The sequence below is a fragment of the Hemicordylus capensis genome, chromosome 1 (assembly GCF_027244095.1).
Source record: "Hemicordylus capensis ecotype Gifberg chromosome 1, rHemCap1.1.pri, whole genome shotgun sequence".
In the NCBI taxonomy this organism is placed as follows: Eukaryota; Metazoa; Chordata; class Lepidosauria; order Squamata; family Cordylidae; genus Hemicordylus; species Hemicordylus capensis.
Genome location: NC_069657.1, coordinates 280,759,032 through 280,785,261, shown reverse-complemented (window position 1 = coordinate 280,785,261; position 26,230 = coordinate 280,759,032). Strand labels below are relative to the sequence as shown.

General features: G+C 46.7%; 1 protein-coding gene and 1 long non-coding RNA gene across 4 annotated transcripts; one reads left to right on the top strand and one right to left on the bottom strand.

Annotated features, from left to right (window-relative positions):
* The first annotated feature begins 1,534 nt into the window (after positions 1–1,534).
* LOC128345568 (uncharacterized) lies at positions 1,535–10,081 on the top strand. The gene is made up of 3 exons (XR_008316523.1): positions 1,535–1,631; positions 4,164–4,253; positions 9,989–10,081. It is a non-coding gene; the product is annotated as an uncharacterized LOC128345568 (long non-coding RNA).
* A 4,960-nt stretch (positions 10,082–15,041) lies between these two features.
* ODC1 (ornithine decarboxylase 1) lies at positions 15,042–24,560 on the bottom strand. Of its 3 annotated transcripts, none has more exons than XM_053285652.1 (12): positions 24,322–24,560; positions 20,987–21,091; positions 20,714–20,864; positions 20,434–20,607; positions 20,122–20,294; positions 19,846–19,980; positions 19,658–19,739; positions 19,044–19,127; positions 17,627–17,789; positions 16,544–16,656; positions 16,108–16,322; positions 15,042–15,747 (listed from the first exon to the last, which is right to left on the bottom strand). In XM_053285652.1, the coding sequence occupies exons 3-12, from the start codon at positions 20,813–20,815 to the stop codon at positions 15,606–15,608; spliced, it is 1,383 nt and encodes a 460-aa protein (XP_053141627.1). In that variant the 5' UTR covers positions 20,816–20,864; positions 20,987–21,091; positions 24,322–24,560; the 3' UTR covers positions 15,042–15,605. The 3 variants fall into 3 exon arrangements, with proteins under 3 accessions (XP_053141627.1, XP_053141629.1, XP_053141628.1); XM_053285654.1 differs by lacking the exon at positions 24,322–24,560 and adding an exon at positions 23,772–23,790; XM_053285653.1 differs by lacking the exon at positions 24,322–24,560 and adding an exon at positions 23,571–23,685.
* Positions 24,561–26,230: the final 1,670 nt, after the last annotated feature.

The window sequence follows — 26,230 nt, the reverse complement described above, 5'->3', positions numbered from 1 at the left end:
AACCAGATCCAGAGTGTGTCCCTCCACATGGGTAGGGCCTGATACCAATTGAGACAGGCCCATGGTTGCCATGGAGGCCATGAAATCCTGAGCCGCACCCACTAGGGGGGCCTCAGCGTGGACATTGAAATCCCCCAAAACAATAAGCCTGGGGGAACCCAAGGCCACCTCCAAGACCACCCCCGCCAGCTCAGGTAGGGAGACTGAAGTGCAGCGGGTTGGTCGGTACACCAACAGAATCCCCAGCCTATCTCGGAGGCCCACCCTCAAGGACAAACACTCGAAATTCTGAGATTGCCTGACCGGGCACCTGGAAACGGGGAGAGTCTCTCAAAAGATGACTGCAACGCCTCCTCCCCGACCCTCGAGGCAGGGCTGCTGCATGATCTGGAAACCTGGAGGACAAAGCTGAGAGAGACCAACCCCACCCAGTGCATCCAACCAGGTCTCCGTCACACATACCAGGTCAGCACGTTCATCCACAATCAAATCGTGGATGAGAGATGTTTTTGCGTTAACTGACCTGGCATTCAGCAGCAGCACCCTAATCCTCGAAGGAGTGTTCTCAGAGCTCCCTAGGGTCTGAGGGTTGGGAGAAGGGCCGGAAAAAGGAACAGGCCTCAATTGCCTGGACCGTTTCCCCCTGTAACGGCCTGCCCAACTCCCACCGCCATACCTCCCTCTGCCCGCTACCTGTGATATTGCCGCCTGATCAATACATATGTATTGATCAATACATAATTGAACTCTTAATATAAAATGAAATCAGACACAGGCCTGCTCAATACATTTGACAGAGGCAGAAGCATCCTGTCAGTGAGGAAAGGGGATTACTGGACAGCAGGTTAATTTCAGCAGTGTGAGACTGGTAATTAAGCCTGACCCATTGTGTCTCTTGTGAGTTTCCACAAACACTGATAAACAATGCTAGATTCCCCTGCCTTTACAAAGCATTTACCAAGCATTACCCAGGGAGATCTGGGTGTCCATTCACCCTGAGTCCAGGCATTAATTGAACTCTTAATATAAAATGAAATCAGACACAGGCCTGAATTCCATATACTTCTGGGTTGGTACCTCTGAGTCTAATATGTTGTGGTGCCCACAACAGGGGGCACCACCAGCTGGGTGCAATCCACCAGCTGGGTGCAGGAGGGAGCAAGGGGGTACCCTGGGGGAGAGGTAAGTGGGTGCCTTGGCGCACACACCCCAGAGCCTGGTGGCCCAGGGATGGTCGTCCCTCCTTGCTCCATTGTTCCCATGTCCACAGATCTTGATTCTTTTCAGGCCCATGACCCATTGAGAGACCAGCAGCACCCTAGGTTGACCAGAGATGGAGAAAGGAGGGCCCTGGCTCTTAGGCTGTAGTCTGCCAATCCTGTTCCTGGCCACTTGGATGGTGAATGAGAAGGCAGGCCTTTCCCACTTGGTGCCAGTGCCTCAACAAAGGCATTGATGATGTCATAAACCCCTTTGTTCTTGCTTGCCCATTCAACATAGCCAGCCCAACTACCACTTTCAGGCCCATGTTCTATGGGAAGCTAAGGGACATGTAAAAGACCCTGGTCTGGTGAAAAGAGGTGGATGGAGTGGGCCTGTGCAGTCAAAAACAAAACAAAAGAAGTCATTTGGTGAGTAGCACTCGAAGAAGTAGACTTCCTCTTGTGTCAGTGCCTTGACATTGGCATTGGCATTGTTGTACACCTACACATCTCCTCTTGCCAAGTCCTTTGACATAGGGGGGCAATTGTACTTCACAAAGGACATGGAGAGGCAGACCTTCCACTTCTCGGGCTCTCATCCAGATTAAAGGTAAAGTTGTGCTCCTGGCGATCACAGAGCCCTGTGGTTTTCTTTGGTAGAATACAAGAGGGGGTTACCATTGCCTCCTCCTGTGCAGTAGGAGATGATGCCTTTCAGCATGTTCCTATATCGTTGCTGCCCAATATAGGTGTTTCCCATAAACATACCAGCAGGGATTCGAACTGGCAACCTCTGGCTTGGTAGTCAAGCCATTTCCCCACTGCACTATTAGGTGGCTGTCCCATCCAGATTACATGTGATCAAATGGAAGCAGATGAGGGAGTAAAAGATTCCCTTTGTATCAATGTTTTGACAAAGCCATTGTCAGTTGGAGACAGTGTTCCCTCTAAGCCAGGGGTCAGTTGGAGTGGGCCCAGAGAAAAAGTTGGAGTGGGCCCAGAGAAAAGATTTTAAAATGGGGCCCCCCTCACAGAAGCTCAGCTCTAACCTACAGTATGTGCCACAATAGAACATCTTCCTAAATTAATTTTTTTAAAGGTTTTGTAAATTGTGGACAATGCAAGTCATTTAATGGTACTAGAGAAAGACGTGCTCTTTGGGTAGCTCCAGGTCTTAACACTCACATCAATTTTGGATGATGATGATGAATACAACTGAAGTAAGCCCAGGCGGGTGCGTGGCTGGAGGAGTCAGTCATGTGACTGGACTCTGGGGGGGTCCCCCAAGGCAGTGGTCCCCCAGACAACTGTCTCCCCTTGCCCTATTATAGTTACGCCCCTGCTCTAAGCCGTGTGCACATGTGTGTGTGAACAAATTTTATTATGTCCACTCCATTATTTTTAGATCCTGCTTACATTGAATCAGGAAGGTCCCACTCTGAATGCACGTGCACACACACTGCCTTGATACTGCCACCCAGAACAAAACTCATTCTGCACACAGATGAAAAAAAATAGAGAGGCCACTGGTTGGAGATGCCATATCCACACAAATTCTCTTGTTAACCTGTTTTACATAGAAGGATCTTTTTTCAGTTCCATGATCAATTGAAAAGCCAGGGACATGTGGAAAAGCACCCTAGACTGATAAGATCCACTTTTCAGGCAACAAGAAGTGACAATGGAGAGAGAAGATCTTAATGATGGGGGGAGGGGGGAGGGAGAGAGAGAGAGAGAGAGAGAGAGAGAGAGAGAGAGAGAGAGAGAGAGAGAGAGAGAGAGAGAGATCCTTTTAATATGTCAAAAACCATTTGATGGTGAGTATCAATAAGATGAATTATTCTCTTTACTAGCTCACCCTGCACAGAGCATCTGTGTGGTCGTGCACTGAGCCTGTGGCATCCCACCCCCGCAACTCTCTCACTTGCTCTCGCCTCCCCCCGCAACTCTCTCGCTCGCTCTCCCCACACAACTCTCTCGCTGGCTCTCACCCCCCGCAACTCTCTCGCTTGCTCTCCCCCTGCAACTCTCTCGCTCACTCTCACCACCCCGCAACTCTCTTGCTTGCTCTCGCCCCCCACTACTTTCTCGCTCACTCTCCCCCCCCCTCAATTATCTCACGTGCTCTGGCCCCCCGCAACTCTCTCGCTCGCTCTCGCACCCCGCAACTTTATCGCTTGCTCTTGCCCCGCAACTCGCTCGTTCTCAGCCCCGCAACTCGCTTGCTCTTGCCCCCACTACTCTCTTGCTCACTCTCCCCCCCTCAATTCTCTCACGTGCTCTCGCCCCCCACAACTCTCTCGCTCGCTCTCGCACCCTGCAACTTTCTCACTTGCTCTTGCCCCCCCACAACTTTCTCGCTTGCTCTCGCCTCCCCCAACTCTCTCGCTTGCTCTTGCCCCCGCAACTCTCTCACTCGCTCTTGCCCCCCACAACTCTCTCGCTTGGTCTCTCCCCCACAACTCTCTCACTTCCCCCCCCCCGGAACTCTCTCTCCACAGCCCCCCTGTCCTCCATCTTTCTATCTCTGTCTTGCTTCCCCCTGCCGCTGCCAGGGACTGTCATCTGCTGGCCTGACAGTCTACGAGCTCCCTGCTCCCTGCCACTTCATGGCACAGCTTAGCCAACTGTCTGCTGCCCGCAGCGCCTAGAGCCAACTGTCAAGCTCCTGAATCTGCCCCCAGCCTCTGAACTCCCTGCCGCTTCATGGTGCCTCTGAGCCAACTGTCAAACTGCTTTCCAGCCGCCCCGCAAAACTCCCTACTGCTCCAGAAATCTCTCACCCTGTGAGCCAATCACCTCCTCCCGCACTGTCAGCCAATTGCCTCCTTTCTGCCATGTCCCCACGCATGGCCCTTCTTGGAGAATTAATAATATAGATATTATTAGATTGCTGTGTTTTCTTCCCCACATTTCTCCTTGAAGATCAGGGTCTCCCTTAATCCTTTTCTTCCTTTTTAGGTTCAGCTGCAAAACAATGACAGGAACATAGCCAGCACTGCTGACATTAGGAAACAATCACAATGATCATGATGCACCCAAGGCCCATTGGTAAGTAGCTGTCACTCAGACCTCACTGAAGGGGAAAACCTGAATGCAGTTCATGTTCTTGGTAGGGATGTGCATGGAACTGGCTGGTTCAGTTCAGTTCGAGTCTGTCCTCAGTCTTCCCACCTGGGTATGCCAAGATGCATGAGTGCACAGTCCGAAGGAAGACCAAAGGTTTTTGCGAGCCTAAGGTCTTCCCCAGTAGACTTGCCCTCTCATGAAAGTGTTAGTTCCCTGGTGGCAAAAATGATGGCACACTCATGAGCGCAGCCATTCCTTGGACAGGAGTATGGTTTAGTCTCTATGGACTGCTTTGCCAGCGTGAGCCATCACAAGCGCATCCTTGGTCATGGCGGGCCAGACCCCAGGATCCTTTGCCCTCCCTCATATACCTATCCCCTTCTAGGAAGTCATCGTGTTCCCTCCCCTTTCCTGAGTAACAAAAAAATAGTGCCCTTGAGCACACACTCCCGCCTGCTAGAAATTGTGCGTGCTCGAGACTGTTTTGTTGCTGAGCTCTTATGAGGAGGTGGAGCAATTGCTGTCAGATGAAGGGCTTGCATGGCAGTTAAAGAGATTTAAATGCCATTTGCCAAGGGCAGGAGGTGCATCCCAAAAATGCATGATCATGCTCGGAACACCCTTCTGAAGATCATGGCCAATGGCTGCTGCCCTGGAGATGTTCTGATGCCTTGCCCACAGTCTGGTGATGTGAGCACCATGGAGCTTGTTGGGATGTGGCCTCAGTGGACCAGGGAGAGGGAATGGCTCCCCTGCCCTTAAAATGGAGGTTGCCGGGCTGCATTTGGATGAACATCTGTGATGCAATTCACAGTTAGAAAAATGAACGGTGGGTTCGGCAACATCCAGTTTCATGTAACATGCGAATGCGGCCATAGTATTTTCTTTGCATGCAGAAAGTTCCAGGTTCACTCCCTGACATCTCCAGGTAGGGCTGGGAAAGACCAATCTGAAACCTTGGAGAGCCACTGCCAGTCAGTGTAGCCGATAATGAGCTAGATAGACCAATGGTCTGGGTTGGAATAAGGCAGCTTCATACAGTATGTTCTCAAGAGCATTTAAGAGTATGGAAGAGCAATCAAGGATTAGGGATGTGCGAACACGTTCAACATTCAAGACGTTTGATGTTGAACCTGTTTGGTTTGAAGGTCTGGGGTCGAACCAAACCATCCCGTTTGGTCTGACCCCGGACCAAACACCCCCCGACTGTTCGGGGGTTTGCAGACCTTTATTGTTTCTGTTTTTTGTTCTGTTTTTAAGGGGGGGGTTCTTTTACTTTATCCCCCTCGGGGAAGTTCCTGTTTTAGTGGTGGGGGGTCTGCGGAGGTTCCTCCTTCTCCCGCTGGCTCTCCTTATGGCCCCCTCTGGCTTGTTCAGCCAGCTCTTTGGCTGGCTTCCGGCCAGTCGGCTCTTTGGCCACTCTTCCTGCCCGAGCCATGCAGAGGCCAATTGCACAGGCACGCAGCCTTCAAAATGGCCACCGCACTGAGAGAAGAAGGCCGAAAACTGGCCAGAGGGGGCCATAAGGAGAGCCGGCGCGGAGGGGGAACCTCTGCAGACCCCCCCCCCCTACCTCCAGGAACTCCCCCAAGGGGGGTAAGGTTTAAAAAAATTTCTTTTAAAAAACCCCACCAACATTCGTGAACACAGACACACCCCCAGACTGAACTGGCCTGGTCAGGTTAACTCTCTTTCAAATTTCCCAGGTTTGGACTAGCATTGTGGCATATGCAGGTCAGCCACTGTGGGGACTCACGGGTGAGGGGAGCCCTGGTTGCCTGCGACCCCAGGAGAGTGGGGTTGCCATTCTGAGCAAAAATAAAGATGGAGATGTAGGAGCTGGAGAGTGAGTGAGTTGCCATAATAATCTGGCATGGAATGTTCAGGGGGAGGGATTTAAATGATAGTTGGTTAGGAGAAGACAGTTGGAGATGGAGATAGTTGGAGCTGAGAGTTAGGAGTGAGAGTTGGACAGAGCATTGCAGAGAGATTGGTTTGTGCTATCTGAACAGTTTTATGTTGTTACAGATGCCTCTAACACTGGCATTGGGACAGTCCTGATGCAGGAATATAATGGAACCAAGCATCCTGTGATCTGTTTAAGCCAGGTCTGCTCAACCTCGGACCTCCTGCAGATGTTGGCCTACAACTCCCATAATCCCTGGCTATTGGCCACTGTGGCTTGGGATTGTGGGAGCTGTAGTACAAAAACAGCTGGGGGGCCAAAGTTGAGCAGGCCTGATGTCTATGGACTTGAAGATGGTTTGATAACCCCCAAGTCTAGCATTTATTTTACCTCCCCCAAATGACTTCCATAATTTCCCCATGGAACCAAGAAGGAAAAACCGCTCAGAGAGAGTTAAACAGCTGGCGTACTTAGCAACTTCATAGAGTTTATGTGCTCTGCCTTGCAGAGATCTTTATTCTAATCAGTTGTAAACAAACTTATTCTTGTTTTTGTTCTACACCTCAAGTTTTGTTTCATTTGTACTCTGAACATATACACCTATCCTGTGCTCACGAGGCTATGTAACCAAGGTGTTGAGTACTGAGAGCAGTACTCATATAGTGGCAGCGAAAGAAAGTAAATACTGGAGACTAAGTGGTTATAAAACAAGATAAAAAGAAATCACTTCCCTGGACTTGAGAGGGGCCTCAGGGTGGGATCCTGACAAGCCCCCATGTGTTTCTCTAGTCATGTGCACGGACCGGTTCGGAGGCCATTCTAAAGGCCTCCAGACCGGTCCGGGCACGGGGTGGTTTTGGTTCGGGTGGGGGGTTCTATTCAAAACAGGGGGGGCTCTACTCACCCCTTCCAGTAAAATCCCGTATTTCTTGAAGATATCGGGCGGCAGGGTGCCGCCCGCTTCAATCTCCTCTGGCGCGGGCTCCTCGGGAGCTCTCCCGCCGCCCACTTCGCTAAGGTGCTTACTTTAGCGAGCGGGCGGCGGGAGAGCTCCCTGCCGTCCGCTCGCCTTGCCGGCTGGGCTGCAAATGGCTTCTAGGAAGCCTTTCGCGCACGCGCGCGCGAAAGGCTTCCTAGAAGCCATTTGCAGCCCAGCCGGCAAGGGGGAAGGGGACGGCAGGGAGTTCTCCTGCCGTCCTCTGGTAATGGGGGTAGTTCTGGAAAGAAGGGGGCGGCGGGGGGCCTCTGTGGAGCTTCAGGGGGCGGCCGCCAGCCGAGGGGGACTTAACTTGGAGGGGGCGGCAGGGACTGGGAGTGATCCTGCCGCCCCGATGGATACGAGCCGAGGAGCCCGCGCCAGAGGAGATTGAAGCGGGCGGCACCCTGCCGCCCGATATCTTCAAGAAATACGGGATTTTACTGGAAGGGGTGAGTAGAGCCCCCCTGTTTTGAATAGAACCCCCCACCCCAGTGCCGGACCGGTTCCGTGCACACCCCTATGTTTCTCCATGGTCTGACACTCTTGTGAGAGAGGGGGGTCACTGCTTCTGCCCCTCTTCTTTGCTGCCATCATTGCTTGCTCAGGGCACCACCTCTGGCCTTGACAGAGGGTGAACAAACAGGTACCAAGGGCTGGTGGGGGGTGTTAGAGGTTGTTGATTTTTACCCACAATAGGTAAAACAGCAGAGCACTAAGGAATGAGCACACACTCCAGTTACAGAGTAGGTAGCAGAGGATGGTTTGGATATTGCAGCTATTTAAAGAAAACACATGGAGATCCTTGTATGACTAAACATTTTTTTTGGTTAAATATTTTTTGGTTAAATACACTTAGATAGGAAAGACCTATCTCTAATCTAAAGGACTACAGGTGAAACTCGGAAAATTAGAATATCGTGCAAAAGTCCATTAATTTCAGTAATGCAAATTAAAAGGTGAAACTGATATATGAGACAGATGCATTACATGCAAAGCGAGATAAGTCAAGCCTTAATTTGTTATCATTGTGATGATCATGGCGTACAGCTCATGAAAACCCCCAAATCCACAATCTCAGAAAATTAGAATATTACATGGAACCAAGAAGACAAGGATTGAAGAATAGAACAATATCGGACCTCTGAAAAGGATAAGCATGCATATGTATTCAGTACTTGGTTTGGGCCCCTTTTGCAGCAATTACTGCCTCAATGCGGCGTGGCATGGATGCTATCAGCCTGTGGCACTGATGCGGTATTATGGAAGACCAGGATGCTTCATTAGCGGCCTTCAGCAATTCTGCATTGTTTGGTCTCATGTCTCTCATCCTTCTCTTGGCAATGCCCCATAGATTCTCTATGGGGTCAGGTCAGGTGAGTTTGCTGGCCAATCAAGCACAGTATACTGTATACTTTTCAGAGGTCCGATATTGTTCTATTCTACAATCCTTGTCTTCTTGGTTCCATGTAATATTCTAATTTTCTGGGATTGTGGATTTGGGGTTTTCATGAGCTGTACGCCATGATCATCACAATTATAACAAATTAAGGCTTGACTTATCTCGCTTTGCATGTAATGCGTCTGTCTCATATATCAGTTTCACCTTTTAATTTGCATTACTGAAATTAATGGACTTTTGCACGATATTCTAATTTTCCGAGTTTCACCTGTACATAGTGGATAGGTAAGAAGAGAGAGAGATGTTTCCATCTGCTCTCTAGGAGGAAAGGAAGGATTGTGACTCAGCACAGGAAGTGCTACAGAGTCAGTTCAGGGGTCATAGAGTAGGGCCAGATAGGGAGACCCTGACTCACTATCTCTACTCCCAATGCCCCCAGTGGTCATTAGAACAGTTGGTGCAAAACGTCAATGCACTGGAAGTTCATCTCCAACAGGGGGAACCTCAGTTTGGTACCCAACCCTGCTAACCTTCAGAAGTGTTTCTTTGACTTATTCAAGCATTACCTCCAGCCCTTGCAAAGAAACATACCCCAACATTGAAAACATTAAATGTTCCATATGCAGCATGGGAGACTTGTGTGAGCAGTTGGAGGGGATGCTCCTCTGGCCCCCACCAGATACATCCCAGTTTAGGGCCACTAAGCACATTCAACCAAGTGCAACTAGAGCTGTAAGTATCTTACTGTTGCGATTACAGCACAAACATTACTACCGTTGCTTTACAAAACATGCTTCAGTAATTCTACAAATTAGCTGGGCCGGATGCAGAGCTTCTGCGCCCCCGGCCGGCCCACCCACTCACCCACCGCCACTTTTTCCTCCCCACCCTCCTGGCATGCCCAGCTTTCTGGCCGGCCAGCCCTTGCTAATCCTATCCGACAGCTGCTCGCGAACTCTCGCAAGAGCTGTCACACATGGGATTAGCTACAGGTATGCCTAGGAGAAATAGATAGATGTTATGTACCACTAGAAACACTGGATTATGGATGTAATTGAAATGTTAAATTGTGAGACAACTCAAATTGATTATGTTGCATCATATCATTCTTATAGGTTTTCCCCCCTCTAGCATTTACAATATTTGCAAGCTGGCAAGTAGTGTAATTCCCTAATCAACAGGGTGGGTGAAGCATACAAGGAAAGTCAGATTCTGCAGCCACAGGAACTGTGGTCAAGGCAAAAACTATACAAGCAATCTACAAATACTAAGCTAGAAAGAAAGTTACTTTACATTAGACCGCAATCTTCCAGCTGTGATCTTCCAGCCTACTATAGCTGGGAGTCTTAGCCTTCTGAAATTAACGGAACTTCCTTCCAAACATTTTATCATCAACAAGTTTATTAACTAACATGTAATTCCTCTTGTTTTAGCAGATTTATAAAGGACCTTGTGAGTCAGATCCTAAGCCTAAATTTGCAAACAGGCACAGAACACGAAGAGCATACTGGAATGCATGGCAGCTGATCAAGTGGGCCTGCTCCTCGTTTGTAAGTAGTGCTGAAAGCAAACCCCATTACCAGCTTTATATACGTTCCCTTAACTTGCAAGAGAAGGGCCAAAGTAGTCAGTCTGCCTATTGTGTGACTGAGGCCTGTGTGCTCGATTGTCTTAATGTAAATAGCAGAGGTGTGGGTGGGCAGGGAAGGAGAGGAAGGGCACAATCTAGTCAAGGAGCATGACAATGGAGGGCTCTTGTTCATAGGCGGAACTGGGGGGGCAGGCCACTGAGGTGGGGGCGCCACGCCAGTTCCTGCCACCCCCACCCCATTGCCCACCTGCCCAGCCCCAGGGCCCCTCAGCCACTTGCCTCCAGCTCCGGCCTAGGATCGGAGCAGCCTGCAAACTGCAGAGCTCTTCTCTCCCCACCTCTCAGCTGATCGGCAGGTGGGCAGGGCTTCCAGAGAGGCCTCTGAGTAGGCCTCCCTGAAGCCTGAACTGGGCAGGCCCCAAGAAAGGCAGGAAGGAGGCTGGCCGAGCTCCCTGCAGCAGACCAGACCGTCCAGCACAGCTTTTGCAAGGTAGGCTGTGAATTCCTTTTTGTGGTTACCCCCATATATAGGGATCTGCTTGCCATAGGGCTTTGATATGGGGGGGTGGGGCGAGACTGAGAAGTCTCTGAATATTTAATTTAAAACAGACTGGAAAATGTGCTGGCTTTAAAAACAAAAACTATCTAAGGCCTATAAGTGGCTTGTTTCATGCCAGAAAATTACAAAAACTTCTGGAACAAATATTTATTTATTCATTCATTCTTTCACTCATTTATAAATGCACTTATGTTCAAGTTGTTTTGCAGCCCAGAAGGTCTGAGTGAGAACTGTGAAGCATGTGCTGTGCTTTTATTTTATTTTATTTTTCTTGTGTGTGAACTGCTGTCCAATAACTTGCAGGGACTTCAGGGTCAATCTGGCCAACATGTGAATGCAGCACCTCCATTCCAGAGGAGATGTGTGTTAAAGGGCTTTAAAAGCCGCCTGTGAAAAACCTCCTGGAATCAAACTTGACTGAATTTGTTCAGAATTCTGAGAAAACAAACATAGGCTCACCCTACATGGTTGAATGTCTCCTTTGCTAATCTGCAGCGAGGGGGCCATTTTAATAATTAGCGTTGCTAGTGTGTTCTAGGCATTAAAAGTAGCACAAATATATAGTACTCAATGTATATCACTATATACTGTGAAGTGTGCATGTGTGTATTCAGTGAAATGTATTTCCAGGCAGCATACTTATTTTGAAATATCAGACTTAAATCCTTGGGGGCCTGGGATGTCTGGAGGCCCTGGACTTTGAGGGGCTGGGGGCCCATTTTAAAATCTCATCTTGGCCCATTTCAACCTTGCTATGCCCCTGGCGGTCACTACACATGGGTTTCTACACAACACCTGCACAGAAGAAATCTCCATGTAGAAAATGTGTCTCTCGTAAATTGACCCTGAATTTTCCATCCATGACTGGGATATTTGAGAGTTAAATAATAAAAGAACAGCACGCTGCTTGTGACAGGAAGGGGCAAATTACAATGATTTCTTAGTCTGGCAGGGGCTGGTTTTGGCCCTGGCAGAACTTGGCTGTCTGCTCCTGTTGCAAATGCCTCTGTCTAGTGTGGCAAACTAATGTATCCTCCTCCCTCTTGGTGTCAAAGTAAGCACTGGTGTGATGAATGCACATATACCCCATCATGAGCCAACAGTCATCATAAGACAAAGGCTGGCAGGAATCATTCACTGGTTTATAGACCCACCACCACCTTCTTCCCCTATTTTGCTAGTGGCTATTTGGGCAGGTGATCCTCTAGGACAAAGTCATGTTTTTTAAAAAGAATGAGATGAGACAGAGAAAATGACTCTTGGAATCCTCGCATAACTCCTGACTGTTGTTCTAAGTCTTTTACAGAGATGGCTCATGTTTTCAGGTTTTGATCAACAACCATGTCTAGATGGTACAGTGTTCCTTTTAACAAGGATTTCCAGATATTGTTGACTACAAGTCCCATCATTCCTGTTTGGACAGGGGTGCAATTTCAGTGCTTGCCCTAGGTGCTATTTTCCCTAGTTACGCCTCTGCTTTTGCTTCCGCCAGAGTCCCAATCTGGCTCCCCCACATAATAGTTTTCTAACATTAACCTCTGAAGGAGTCATCTTCTCCAGTTACTAGCCATCTACACTGTTCATGGCAGGGGGAGACTAATCAGAAAATGTGGAATTACATTCACACTTCACAAGAGGCTTCAAAATGCTTCTTGCTGTCAGAAGGGGTGTTCTGCATATTAGCATTCCTGGAAATTGAACTTAGAAGCTCCTTTTAAGGTAATTCTTACATTTAGCAGTGGGAAAATAACTGTCCCTCTGCAACCCGCAGCATTTCTTTAATGGAGGTTGGTGTGAGCGCCATACAGGAAGCCATCTTTGTAAGCCACTTTGAGTGCATTTTTGTGGAAAAGCAGTATATATTTATAATATACGAGGTTGTTGTCTATGAAGAACTCTGTTCATAGAACATTGTTAACAAGCAAATCCTACCTTGCTTAAGTAGGATTTGCTTTGTTTTAGACCCAAGCTCAAATCCCCATTCAGCCATAATACTGGCTGGGTGACTCTGGGCCAGTCACTTCTCTCTCAGCCTAGCCTACTTCACAGGGTTGTTGTGAAAGAGAAACTTAAGTATGTAGTACACTGCTCTGGGATCCTTGGAGGAAGAGCGGGATATAATGTAATAATAATAACTAGCTGACCCCGCACAGAGCATCTGTGCACTGAGCCTGTGGCATCCCCCTGCAGCGCTCTTGCTCACTCTGCCCCCCCCCAGCGCTCTCACTTTCCCCCCGCAGCTGTCCCCATTGGGCAGGCCAGGGCCAGGCCATCCCGCCACCACCTCCCACCTCCTCCTTCCAGCTGGTAGGGCTGTCTGCCCACCTCCTTGCCACCACCATTGTTTCTCCCCACCACTGCCTCCTGGCTGGCGGGGCTTCACCTGCCGGCCCTCCACCTCTGCATCCTGACCGCCGCCTTTATTTCTCTCCGCTTCAGTGCTGGAACTCTTGCACACTCTAGAGCATCTGCGTGTTAGTACTTGATTGCTCCCCTCACCTCAGTGATCTCCCCACCTTCACCTGAGCTGCTCTCCTGCTCCTCCTCCATCCCATTGCTTCCCTCCCCCTCACCCTTCTTGGTCGTGGCTGCAGCATTGCTGCCAAGCTGCAGCCCCCTATCCCCAGAGACCTCCCCACCCGCACCCGAGCCCCGCTCCTGCTCCTCCCCCCAGGAGCAGCAGCAGTGGTTGACTGGGCCATTCCTCGCTGCTGCCACCACCATGGCCGCTCGTTCTTCCCAGGCCGCTGACAGGCCCGGGCCCATCCCTTGCCTGCCTGCCTCCCTCTGACAGTGACCTTGGTAGCCCCAAACAGCAGCAGCAGTTGACTGGGCCCTTCCTTGCTGCTAGTGCTGCCATGGCCGCTCATTCCCCTCAGGCTGCTGACAGGCTCAGGCCCGTCCCTTCCCTCTCTCCCCCCTCCCTTCTTTTTCTTTCTCCTCCACTGGCTCTGCCCCACTCTTTCTTCCCTCTCCCTTCATGTTTTTTCTCCCTCTTCCTCCCTCCATAAGTTAATAGATTTTGTTCATCTTGTTTCCTCATTTAATTCACACAAGGGCATCCTTCTTCTCCTGAAGGGGCTCTTTCCTCCCTCACGACCCATCTTTTTGCAGACCCCTGCCTGCTGTCCTTTTATATATAGATAGATTCCTCTCCTCTACAATCAAGAACATCTTCCTACCAGTAACAGTTGCTTTCCAACTGACCTTAACCATCACAGGCCCCTCCTCCTTGTCTGCATAGGGAATCCCCACTGCCCAGTCACCATGGTGCTTCTGTCCTCACAGGCTCCTTCTCCCTATCTGCATATGGAATCACCACTGCCCAATCAGGTGCAAACTCTGTCAGCCAATCCCTTCTCTCTACCACGTCCCCACGCATGGCCCATCTTGGAGAATTAATAATATAGATAATTAGTGTGTGCTTTTTAGCACCAGCAGCATTTAGCTAGGAGCCATCAGTGTTCTATTTTTACTGGGAAACAGGTTAATGTTTTTTCTGTCCAGCGACTCCTATGATATAGAAATGTTTAGAGCTCAAGGAAGCAGTTACTATCATACTCAAAATTACTGTTTCTCTTAGCCCCCTTTAATTGCTGGCAAGGCTACACTGCCAAGTTGATACAGTAAAGCATCACCACAAGATGTTTGACTTGACAACAGCTATGTCCTGCTGCTGAGCTATGGGCATCTGAGGCCCAGTTCCAAGTAGCTTGCATAGTGGGTGCTACAATGTGTCGCACATGAGGCTTCGGCATAAAATCTGTTTAAAATAACCAGAGCACATGATGGGATGCAAGTCAAAGCGGAAATCTTCACCATACACAGTTCTAGCCCTGAAAGAGCAGCTCAGTCTCAAACCTACCATTACCTAAGAGGTTGCTGGTTCAAATCCCCACTGGTATGTTTACAGGAAATACTTATATCAGGCAGCAGCAATATAGGAAGATGCTGAAAGGCATCATTTCATACTGCACGGGAGATGGCAATGGTAAACCCACCCCGTATTCTACCAAAGAAAATCACATGGCTCTATGGTAGCCAGGAATAGACACCAACTCAATGGCACAACTTTACATACTGGCTATTTTATAACACAAATGCTTTTGTTAGCAAGCTTTGCCAAGAATGGTATTCTTAACACAGCATACTGTAATTAATCCATACAAGATATTAAGACGTGTTTGGGTAATTTACAGAACTTCTGTAGGCAAAGCATAGTTCACTGACCTGCATAAGTTTGTGTGAAGCAAAGCTTGTATGGAACAGATTAGATTTAGGTAGAAGGTACTTTAACAGGGTGTCATGGGTGTATACATAATTACAATATACAAGCTTTATTTCCAGAATCCCTTTATTTTTTTTCTGGGTCTTATAATAAGTGGTCAAAAAGCAAAATAAGCATCACCTCATTGAAAGCCAGCATGAGGGGAAGTATGTTTGCAGCCTGTTAGAACACATACATTCTGTAGATGCTGCTGAAGTATATAAATATCGTCAAGCCAGAGCAACAACTCAGGATCTTAAATCTATTCAGCCCAGGATTTAGTTCACATATAGCAAAGAACTGCTACCCAATTATTTCAATAGACTTTATTGTAAAACAGTCAGGTCACAATACTACTTTCTGCCAAATATACAAGCTACAAATGCTTGTTTGACAGACAAAGATCAGTTTTAGTAGCATACTTGAAGTGAATAAAAATCCATATAAAACAATATTCAAATAGTTTCCATAGGAACACAGATAAGTGTGACCTCCCTGTCCCCTAGCTGTCTATTCCATTCCATTAATGCATACCCTAGTCTTTCAAACATTTAAAAATTCTAGCAAGAATTAAGTTAATGGTCCCCAATGCCTTAAAAAAATCCTAAAGTTGCAAGTTAGCTAAAACCGTATCTATACATTAATGCTGGCTGAAGCACAAGTTGCTGGATGGTGTTCAATTCCACTTTCCCAGGCACAAGAGAGTGGCAAAGTGACATCCTGCTCTTCCACTTCTGCTTGAAAACCTTGCTCCCTTATCTGCTCCATCAATTGCCTAATAAGGGGAAAAAAACAGACAAATGAGAAGGAACCCACATGAAGTCACCCTCCAGCTAAGATACCATGACTTCCAAGTACATGCACCAGTTCACAAGTATTAATTAAAAACAATATGCAACATGGCAACATTTACGGTGGGGCAAGAAAAACAATTCTGTGACCTGTACAACTCTGCTGGTCCTTGGCACTGGAAGGCACAGGGAGTTAACATTCTGATCTCAGCCACTGGGGAAAAAAACTATTCTGCAACCTGTGCAGCTTCAAATACCCCAATCTCTGGTTTTTGCACTTGCATCCAATTTAGGAGTTTCTCCCAGCCCTTACAAACCACGCTGGCTTAGGTTAAGACACTAACCATGCTGGCCTTGACATTACATAGTGTATCGTTGGCCTCTGGAATCCGTTGAAAGTAGAGGCAGCTGCCACGGTATAAGCACCCATGTTCTCAAAGAGCATCCAATCCCCAACCTGCAGTTCCGGCATGCCACAGCGCTCAACAATGCGATCTAGGCCATCACAGGTTGGTCCCCATATGCTACAGGAATAGTATCGGTCATCTGGCTTTGGTCTCTGGAAAGAATTTAAAATGCAAGCAGTTAATGCAGAGATTCATACTTAAGCTGGTCTTCTGAATTTGTTCCACTGCCTCATGACCAGAACATTACAAGATGTACACTACACCTACTCTATAGGACCCTCCCTTCTTTTGACACTTGAATATCTGGCAGAGTTAAAGCAACCAACAATACACAAGCAGTAATGGGAATTTTAAGTTAGTCCACATACAGTACCTTTTGCAAAACTGGTTTAACATGTGCATGATCATACAGGATGCAGTTAAAAGATCCATATACTCCATCATTCACATAGTACATAAGGGTTTTCTCATTAGCTTCTTCTTCATCTACAGAAAGAGGAGATGAATGTTTTAATCCTACTGATTTATCATCTATATACATGAAAGCAATGTCTACAGGATTCTTTCCTGCTCCTGCATGGATCATGAAATAGAAGCGATATATGGATGAGGGCAGGTCTGATTCTTAATGGCTGGGCTTCCAGGTGCAGGCAACCCAGCCCCTTTACTTTCATCCATACAAGTGAATGGCTGTGTAGTGACCAGTCTCCTCTCCCTCTAAAGTATTAACCAAAAGTGAACCCTGTCTTGACTGACAGGCTGATGAACTCCAGGGCTCAACCAATCAGCACACCAGGCGGGTGGGACCTCGAGAGCTGTTGGGAGGAAGAAGTGAGTTCTTTGTTAAAAGCAGCTCGGCTGGAGGTGCACAGGAGGATATGTGGCCATGGAAGTTGGCTGCAGGAGAATGACTCTGCAGATCCTTAAAGGACAGGAAGCTTAAATTCTCATCCAGAGTTTGGCGAGTTCAAGACAAGGAGCCAGGGCTTTGGCTTCAGGAAGATTAATTTAGGGAAAGTTTGTTTAGTCAGACTTTCTGTTAAGAGTTTTTTTGGTGTGTGCTTTGTATATCCCTGATACTGTTCTAGTATTGTTCACCCACGACGTAATTAAAATAAGGAACACTAGCCTATACCCACCCTATCTAGGGTGTTGCAAAAGACCCTATAAATATTTACGTGTGCCTAAGACAACCTATTTTTTGTAACCTACTAAGTATTTTGAGTGTATCTAAGAAAGCTAAAAGCCTCAGATGGAAGCACTTTGTAGTAACTGAATGAAACTGCTTTTTTAGTTCCTCTACTGTCAATACTGCATGGTTCCACCTCCATCAACAGGAAGCACAATATGCATGGAAGCCACTGCACGCTCCACCCCACCCCTCCAGGGGTTTGGGCAATATACAATCCTGAATCTGTCTGCCATCAGTTCTGAACATTCTCCTAGTCATACATACCATCAGAACCAGTTTGCTCCTTTATTACAACTTTCTTTGCAATTATGTTAACAGCCAGGGTAAAAGCCGATGCAACATAGTATCTTCCAGGCTCTGCAATAATTCTCACTCCAGAATCGGAAGGAAAATATCTGTCCAATGCAGGGTTGATTACATTTGTTATCTAAAAGTAAGAACAATTAGTGTCGACACAATTCACTTTTAGGCAAAGTTTACAGAAATATTCCATCATGAATAAAAGTGTCTTTACCTAATGTTTCTCCAAGAGCAAGACCTATATTATTTTTGCATCCCCAGTGACTACCAGTTTGTGGGCAGGAAGTCACCACTACAGGATGTTTGATGGGTTAGAAAGCTGAATGCTTGGAAAAGGCATGCCAGCTTTCACTGATGCCATCTTCGTAACTTCCCAAGTCAGTGCTTTTGGAAAGCAGGGAGAAATTCCACTGTTAAGATGGTCAACTTAGAAACTTCAGCCCTCCTGCAGATGGACTACCATCATCCTTGACTACTGGCCACTGTGGCTGGGCATGCCAGGAGTCCAACAACAGCTAGATGGGCCAAAATTCTGCAGTCCTGAATTTATTTAATGCATCCTCTGATTTAGACACACATCAGTTTGACTTCCCAAATAAGTCTTTCCAGATCTAGAAGTTCAGAGCCCAAGTTTTGCCTTTAGTTTGTATCAGTGTCACCTACGTAAATTTTCCCATACTGAATTTTTCAAGTTAACCTAGGTGTGAGAGAGGAATTTACCCAACAATGCCTGCTACAACTAGTGTTATTCTGTTGCACAAAGGACAACTTATCTACTAAAAACAGCTGTATTACTTTTATAGCAACTGTCAATTTGATATTTTGTACAAAAAAGCAAAACAGACAAGAAACCCAGGCTTACAGGTTTGGCTCATAACCAGTTCAAGATTTCCCCCGCAAGTTGAATACACTACATGCTGGTTGCACTGCCACTTCAGCAGTATAGAAGCCAGAGACTATACAATATAGCAAGCAAATTTCTGTCATGACACAGAACGTGTGTCCATTTTGCCATTTATTGCCAACAACCTCTGGCTGTTGGCTGTTTACTGCTAACTGTAAACTACAGCTACAGTACATATCTTATATCCATCTTATTTATTTATTATTTTTCTGTGTAAACCACCCTGAGCCATTTTTGGAAGGGCGGTATAGAAATCAATCAACCAACCAAATAAATACAATATAACTTCTCATTTCAAACATGCCCACATGGCATGTTTCCCCTTATGAGACTGAAGGTGTTGCTTTTTAAAAGCCATTTATACATTCAAAAATTCAATAGAACTGATTTGTGTTATTAAACTACGAACATCTATAGGTGTCCATCAGAACTGAAAGGATCATGAACAAGTTTAATATGCAGATGTTATGTTCATACCTCTTCAAATTTAAGTTTCACGTCTTCAGAGCCAGGGAAGCCACCACCAATATCAAGCAGGTACATATTAAAACCAAACTCAGCCTAAAATGTGAAAATTAAAGTTAACTAATGCTTGCGCTGGTAACATATGTCAGTTTTACTATCTGTAGGCAGCAATAGATAGAGGATGCTAAAAGGACTTGTGAAGCAGAAAAAGGCATGGCATTCTTATGAACAGTATGCGATCCAGCATGCTTTAATGGAAAGAGTGTTTGATTTGAACCAGAGAAACCAAAGTTCAAATCTCTATTCAGCCATGAAGCTGGGCAACTCTAAACCAGTCACTTGTCTCTCAGCCTAACCTACCTCAGAGGGTTGTTGTGATATTATATAAACCATGTACACTGTTCTGGACTCCTCAGAGGAAGAGTGAGATATGTTTTAAAAATTGAATAGGCCATGATCTGGATTAGCATTGGCTAAATCTGAGTTAGCAGACTAGCCTAATCTCTTCACCTACACATTAATAGCATTTTGTACTGCAGAACTGAGATTTCACTGACTGCATTCTAGCAACATTGTAATGCGAGGATGAATTAGTGCTATATAAAATAAGCTTCAGGATTACTTACTCCCATATCAAAGACACAACGGGCATCATAAATAGCTTGCACAAAGGTATCTGGATCTGTACAGCCACTTCCAACGTGGAAACTAAAAAAAAAAAGATTGGTTTCATTTAGTGGGAGTTTTACCTAGTTTGTTTTTTAAATTAAATTAATAGGTAGCAAGCTTGTTGACAAATAACTTAGCTACTTACCTGACTCCAATAATGTCAATATGAAGTTCTTTTGCCCGCTCAAGCAGCAACCTACTGGTTCTGACTGTGGCTCCAAATTTAACACTCAGGCGACAAACTGCTTTTGAGTCGTCTGTTGCAATGCGTAAGACCAACCTAGGAAACAGAAAGCCATCTTGAGAACAGTCTCAAGCTTAGGCATACCCACTTGTATTTTCAGACACATTTGTTTATTTAAACTCTAATGCTGCTTCCAGGAAGCCAGTACATATGAAAAGTAGCAATTTTACTACTTACTTTGCTTTTGGATGGGCTCTTGCAACTTTCGTCAGCTCAACTTCACTATCAAAAGTCATCATCTGCACACCATTATTTGCAGCATGCTTAATTTGAGATACTTGTTTGCATGGATTTGCATATATTATACGCTCTGGAGGCACACCAATACTCTGGACCAGCTGTATTTCAGTCTGAAAGAGAACAATTTATTGGTTTAAATGCTATTCATTGCCCACACCTTTTCCAGAATTAGCCAATCAGGATCAAGAGCAGACCATTTTAACTTCATATACAGATATTTCACCAAAGCATTCAAAGGCTGCCACTTACTTTACTGGCACAATCAAATCCTGCCCCAAGAGCAGCAAGAGTCTTCACTATGGCTATGCTGTCATTGCATTTTACAGCATAGAAAGGAGAGACCCGAGGGAGCGCTTTGCGCCATCGCAAGTGCTTCTTGAGAATATCCCCAAGGTCAGCAACATAGAATGCATCTTTATCATCCTGGGGACAAAAAAAAGACATCTGTCAGGCAAATGTGCAGTTGTCCGCTATTATACATTACAACTATATCTTGCGGGGGAGTGAATGTTTAACTTAGCAGACTCACAGAGGAAGAAACTTCATTTATTTTCTGGTCTAGAATGTCTTTTGCAGTAAAGCCTTCATCAAGAAAAGTAAAGTTGAATTCTCCACCGCTAAAGTTGTTCATCTTGCTTGATGTTCAGTTATACCACTAAGATTATTTTCAGTGCAATGAACTGGGGAGGGACATATGAAAAGGTTTATGAATTCAATCTTAAGTCACGTACAAGGAAGTGAAAAAGAAAGATACAAGAGTTTAAGAAGCTAACTCAAACATTATTTGAATGAAGCTACTTACTTCTGTTCCCAAGGGAGTTATGTCAGGAAAGCAAGAGATCTTGAAATATGGATTATTTTCTTACGGCCCCAGGGTGGTTGTCATAAGATGGTGAAGTGAATTGATCTGAAAGAAGAAAGGCATTTATGTCTTTACAGTATTATGTCTCTACAGTATTGATGCCAGACTGAGAATAAACCTAGAAACAGTCTGAACACCACAGTAGCAAAGAGCTGATTTACTATATACTGTAGTGAATTCACCACAAAGTAGCAGCTTTCACATAAGCAACAGGGAGGCAGTCCCAGAACTTGCTAGGTTTGTTTTTATTTTCACCAGTAAGAAATAGGCAGCATTAACAGATGCATGTTACCATCAACAATTTAACAGTTTGTACCTGTTTTCTACAGGTTTCCCAAGCAACTTGTTCACCCTGGATTTCTCTGTAGCATTTCAAATTAAGAACATAAAATCCAACACAATACTGTCAGTCACATTTCATCTAGTTATTGCTTTGACTTTTAGGGAGCCAACAATAAGAAAAAAAGAAACAAATACCCACAAGGCATATATAGTCCCTGTATGCTGGTCACTCAAAAGTGTTCAATATAACCACTGCCAGCCAAGATTATGAAAACTGGCTGGCAAGCGGGAAAATGGAGAACAGATACTTCAGAGGTTATAGGGCAAGAATCAAGGAACATGTACACTCGTTATGTGTACCACTAGAGGGGAAAAGCCTGCTTCTTTGCTCTCACTCAACTCTGCAGATTAAGACTATGCAATCTTATGGCCACTGGACACAGTGGCACTTGCTTCTGAGTAAGCATGCACAGGAGTGCAAGTTGCAATCCTGTTGTCAATCCAACTGAGCAACAGCACACAGTTCCACACAACTTGCTAATAAAAAAGCAAACACTATGTGATGGCATTAAACATAGTTAAAAAAAATAATTAACAGACTGGCTTTCTGGGCTACTGGATGCAGAAGGACTCCTATATAGAGGCTGGCAGAACACAATGCCACTTCTGAAAACATTATGTACTAGAAGAATGAGAGAATTAAGGCAAGGAGTGACTGCAGCCACTTCCAAATCCCTAAATGGAGAGGCACAGAGCTCTCAGGGCCATGCAGAGATGAAGTAGCTAGTGCAATATACAAACAATCCTGTTGTGCCAGCATAAGAAAAGGGCAGAGAATGGGGTTGGGTACACAACAGTCTCAGGCTAGTCTACAAAAATATGCAAACATTGCATTTGAACTCCCATCTGTTATCAAGAAAGAGCAGGATATGGTGGAGGCCACTAATACATTTTCAAAAAATTACTACCAAATGTGTTTCAAATCATTGTTTTCATGTTCTGCAGTCCATTTCTTGGTCTAAGATTTTCATGTTTGAGAAATAACCTGCCCACACCAACATGAAAGAATGTGTCAAGGGGTGTGTGGGCGAAAGAGAGAGTACTATGAACTGACATTAGTAACATAACAATACCTAGAGATGACTTTGCAGCATCTTTTCTGCTGCTTCCCTTAAAACAGGGAAGAAAGTGGAATGAAATAATGCATAGGCTTTTCCAACTTGAGCCACATTTTGAAGGAGTTGCAACCAACAGATATTGAAAAACAGTAATGTCAACAAAAAGGCAAGTTAAGCAGAATTTTAAACAGGCCTTTCGTGCCTCAACCATTTTTTAAAGCTATATTATGATATGAAGCTATATTAGCTCAGTTACACAGCCTCCTTAGACTTATTCTTAAGCTCTACTAATGAAGCTGAAAATCTACTTATTTGGAAGTTCACTGATCAATGGTTTTCCAACTGAGAACAATATTCCAGGCAAATCCCTGTTCAGAAATTTAACAGCAGCTTTTATTTAGATAAAGCACTACCTGTTCCTAAGTAGACATCACTACACTGTTTACACTGGGGGGGGGGGAAGGTGGCAGACACCCTATTTGGAATGAAGGGGTCAGGCCAACCATAAAGTTATGCCATCCATATCTGAATAATGCCATTTAATACAAAGTACTGGAGAGAACTAGCCATTTCTTTCCCAGCATGCAACTTAGAGGCATGAACACTACGTCATCGGCATACCAGACAGATGGACACGCCAGCTAGCCTGTCTGTGCCAGTCCAAACCCTGATCTGGAAGGAAAGACTGCTCTAGAAGCTCAATGCTCCCAGACCAAGTCTTTTTCCATGTCAAGGATGGCTAATGCTATGTCCTCCTTCCCCTGCAGACACAGAGTGGCTGTGGCAGGGAGGAGCAGAGCAGCCTGGAAAAGAGAGGGGGTGGGGCAGAGAGCAAGAAGAATGGAGTGGCACCTGCACTGGTCCTTTATGAGGGTGGAAGGGGAGATGTGAGTAAGTGGGAGAGGGAGAGGAAGAAGAGGGAGAAGGAAGGCCAAGTCTGGGGCTCCGGAACCCAGCTCCAACTAGCTGCTTGAGGCTATGCCATTAGGAGTGCCAGCCAACCTTTTACAGTGAACTACTAGTTCTCCATGCCAAACCACTTCACCAGCTATTTAGGCTTCGCCAATGTCCCATTAATTCAACTTTCCATCCCTTCGAACTTCTCCTCCCCGCCCTCCGCTCACCATCTCTTTTGCTGCAGCGGAACTGAAAGGAGCAACCACTGCAGCGTGGCTTCTTGCACACATATACCCGCAGCAAAGGAAGAGCCCGAGACGCCACACACGCACACATAATGGCTGCGCCCCCGCATCGTAATCACCGCCACACACCCTAACACGCTTTAAGAGGTGGTGGCTGCCCCTTAACGCCGTCTTCTCGCTCACCTCATCGCCCTGGCGCGGTTGGGAAAGGGGTCACGTGTGGGATTGCCAACAGACCAACCCATCATCGCCAGCCCGGGTCAATTAACAGGGACCTGCCGAGGAGCGACCATCAAGGCAGCTACGCAGCGGAGTGAAGCTGCCCAGAGAGTCGTTGGGGAAGCAGCTTCTAAAGGGGAGGGGGCCGTGAACGAGGAATGAAACAGTCAAGTCGCTACTCGTGAAGAGAGCGACCGAGCACAGAAACTTCCAGCCACTGCAAGGCTCCTGGGTGCTCGAAAGAGCGGGGGGGGGAGGGGGCGGCATTTTCAATAAAAGAGCAGCCTTTGTCGTCTTAAAGGCAGACGGCCCGCGGAAGCTGCCCCCTGCTGCCGCCTTCTCACCCCGCCGTTCGGCCTCAGCTCAGCCGCGTCACCCCGCAGGGACTTTTAGCCGCCCACCCGCTCGACGCCGAAGCAGCTGCCAGCGCCTGCCTCCCCCGGCTTGGCCGGTCTTCGCTTCGCCAGCCATCCACGTGGCCGGCTCCATGCCCGGCCCAGATCCTTCCCCTTACCTTGGCAAGGCTCCGAGAGCACCAAGAGCAGCAGCAGCAACAGCAGCTTCCTCTTCAGCAGCAGCAGCCTCCTCCTACCCTGCGCGGCAGCCGGTGGGATCGACGGGTGGGTCAGTCAGCCCGTCCCCCGCCTTGTCCCTTGGGCCTGGAAAGCACCGGCTATTGGAAGAGGAGGAGGAGCCGAAGCCCGCCGCCGCGCAGGTCGGTAGAAGCTGCTGCTGCTGTGTCCGTCTCAGCGACCTCGCCTGACAAAGCCTCTCTAACACTGCAGCGCCTCTATTTATAGGCCAGCCACGTCCCCATGACAACGCGCCAGCTCAAACCAGCCTCGATCGGCTACGACCGGGACGAAGTCTCAGCCAGCAGCTATTATGACGTCAGACGAGGTAGCGAACGCGACCGCGGCAAGATTTATACACGATCCCGCCCTTTCAAGACAGCAAGAGAAAGTTCTAAGAAGCGCTTCGCGCAAGTCCCCATTTCCGGTTCGCGTTGGAATTCTCCTCATGAGAAGGGTAAAGTAGGGGAAGGATCGGTTCAGACTTTTAAGGGAGATCTTAGTGAGATCTCGTTCGTTTGTTGCTTGCTTTTGAAATAATCATCATTTCTGCCTTGATCCAACTGGCAGTATTTAAAGTAACGTTACAGTTCTTATTCAGATTGTATGATTTCCCAGCTAGACAGAAAGGAGTGATAGTAATTGGACAGTTAGAAAAAGAAAAAGGAGCGGGTGGGGAGTCTACTTGGCCAGAAAAGAAAAAGTAAAGTTACTGATGACTACAGAACAGGCAAAAATGCAAGAGAAGCACGCTTCCCTGCTAATTAACAGGGGGGTGGTTGTGTGGGTATAAGTTTTGGATTTCTGTCACACAGCCTTTTAAAACAGAGAAGCCCTGCCGTACTCGGCTTCGAAATATTCAGCCCATAAAAGCTAGTTTATTCCAAAGAACTGTAATCTTGCCTGCTTTGAGTTTTTACATCAATTCCTGTGTATTTCTACAATTCTTGCCCACACATGGATGATTCCACCAATGGCAATCGGGAACCAGAAGCCGGGCTAGAGAACCATGAAGACTGTAACTCTTTTTTTTTCCCCTTCCCTCTCCCCGATTCCCCTCAGGGTATCCCTTTTGGACTCCGCACACCACTCCACTTTTTTAGCCTATTTTCCAGTAGCCTTATGAGATCACTGCCATTCTTTGTGTGTGTGTGTCCCCCTCCCCCATCAACTTTGCAAGGCCTGGACCTATGTGAACCAAATCGGGTACAGTTGTAGGGACGCATAGGGACCGTTTGTGATGATTTCATCCACTCCAATCCAAAATGATGATGATGATGATGATGATGATGATGATGATATGATGATGATGACGATGATTACATTTATATCCCGCTCTTCCTCCAAGGATCCCAGAGTGGTGTACTACATACTTGAGTTTCTCTTTCACAACAACCCTGTGAAGTGGATTAGGCTGAGAGAGAAGTGACTGGCCCAGAGTCACCCAGCTAGTTGCAAGTGGGCTAACTTGTGAACAGCAACCGATTTGAACCAAATTTGATATAGCTGCAGGGACACATAGGGATGCCCAAATGGCGTAGTTTGTGATGATGTCATCCACACCAATTCAAGATGGCGTATGCATAAACTTTTGAAGCACAAGTGGGATAACTTGTGAGAAACTTAACTGATGTGAACTAAATTTGCTACAGCTGTAGGGACACATAGGAATGCCCTAATGGTGTGGTGTATGATGATGTCATCCACTCCAATTCAAGATGACAGCTGCATGAACATCTGAGGCGCAAGTGGGCTAATTTGTGGACTGCCTAACCCAATTGAATCAAATTGGGTACAGTTGCTGTGAGTGACACACAGGAACACCTCAATGGCATAGTCTGTGATGATGCC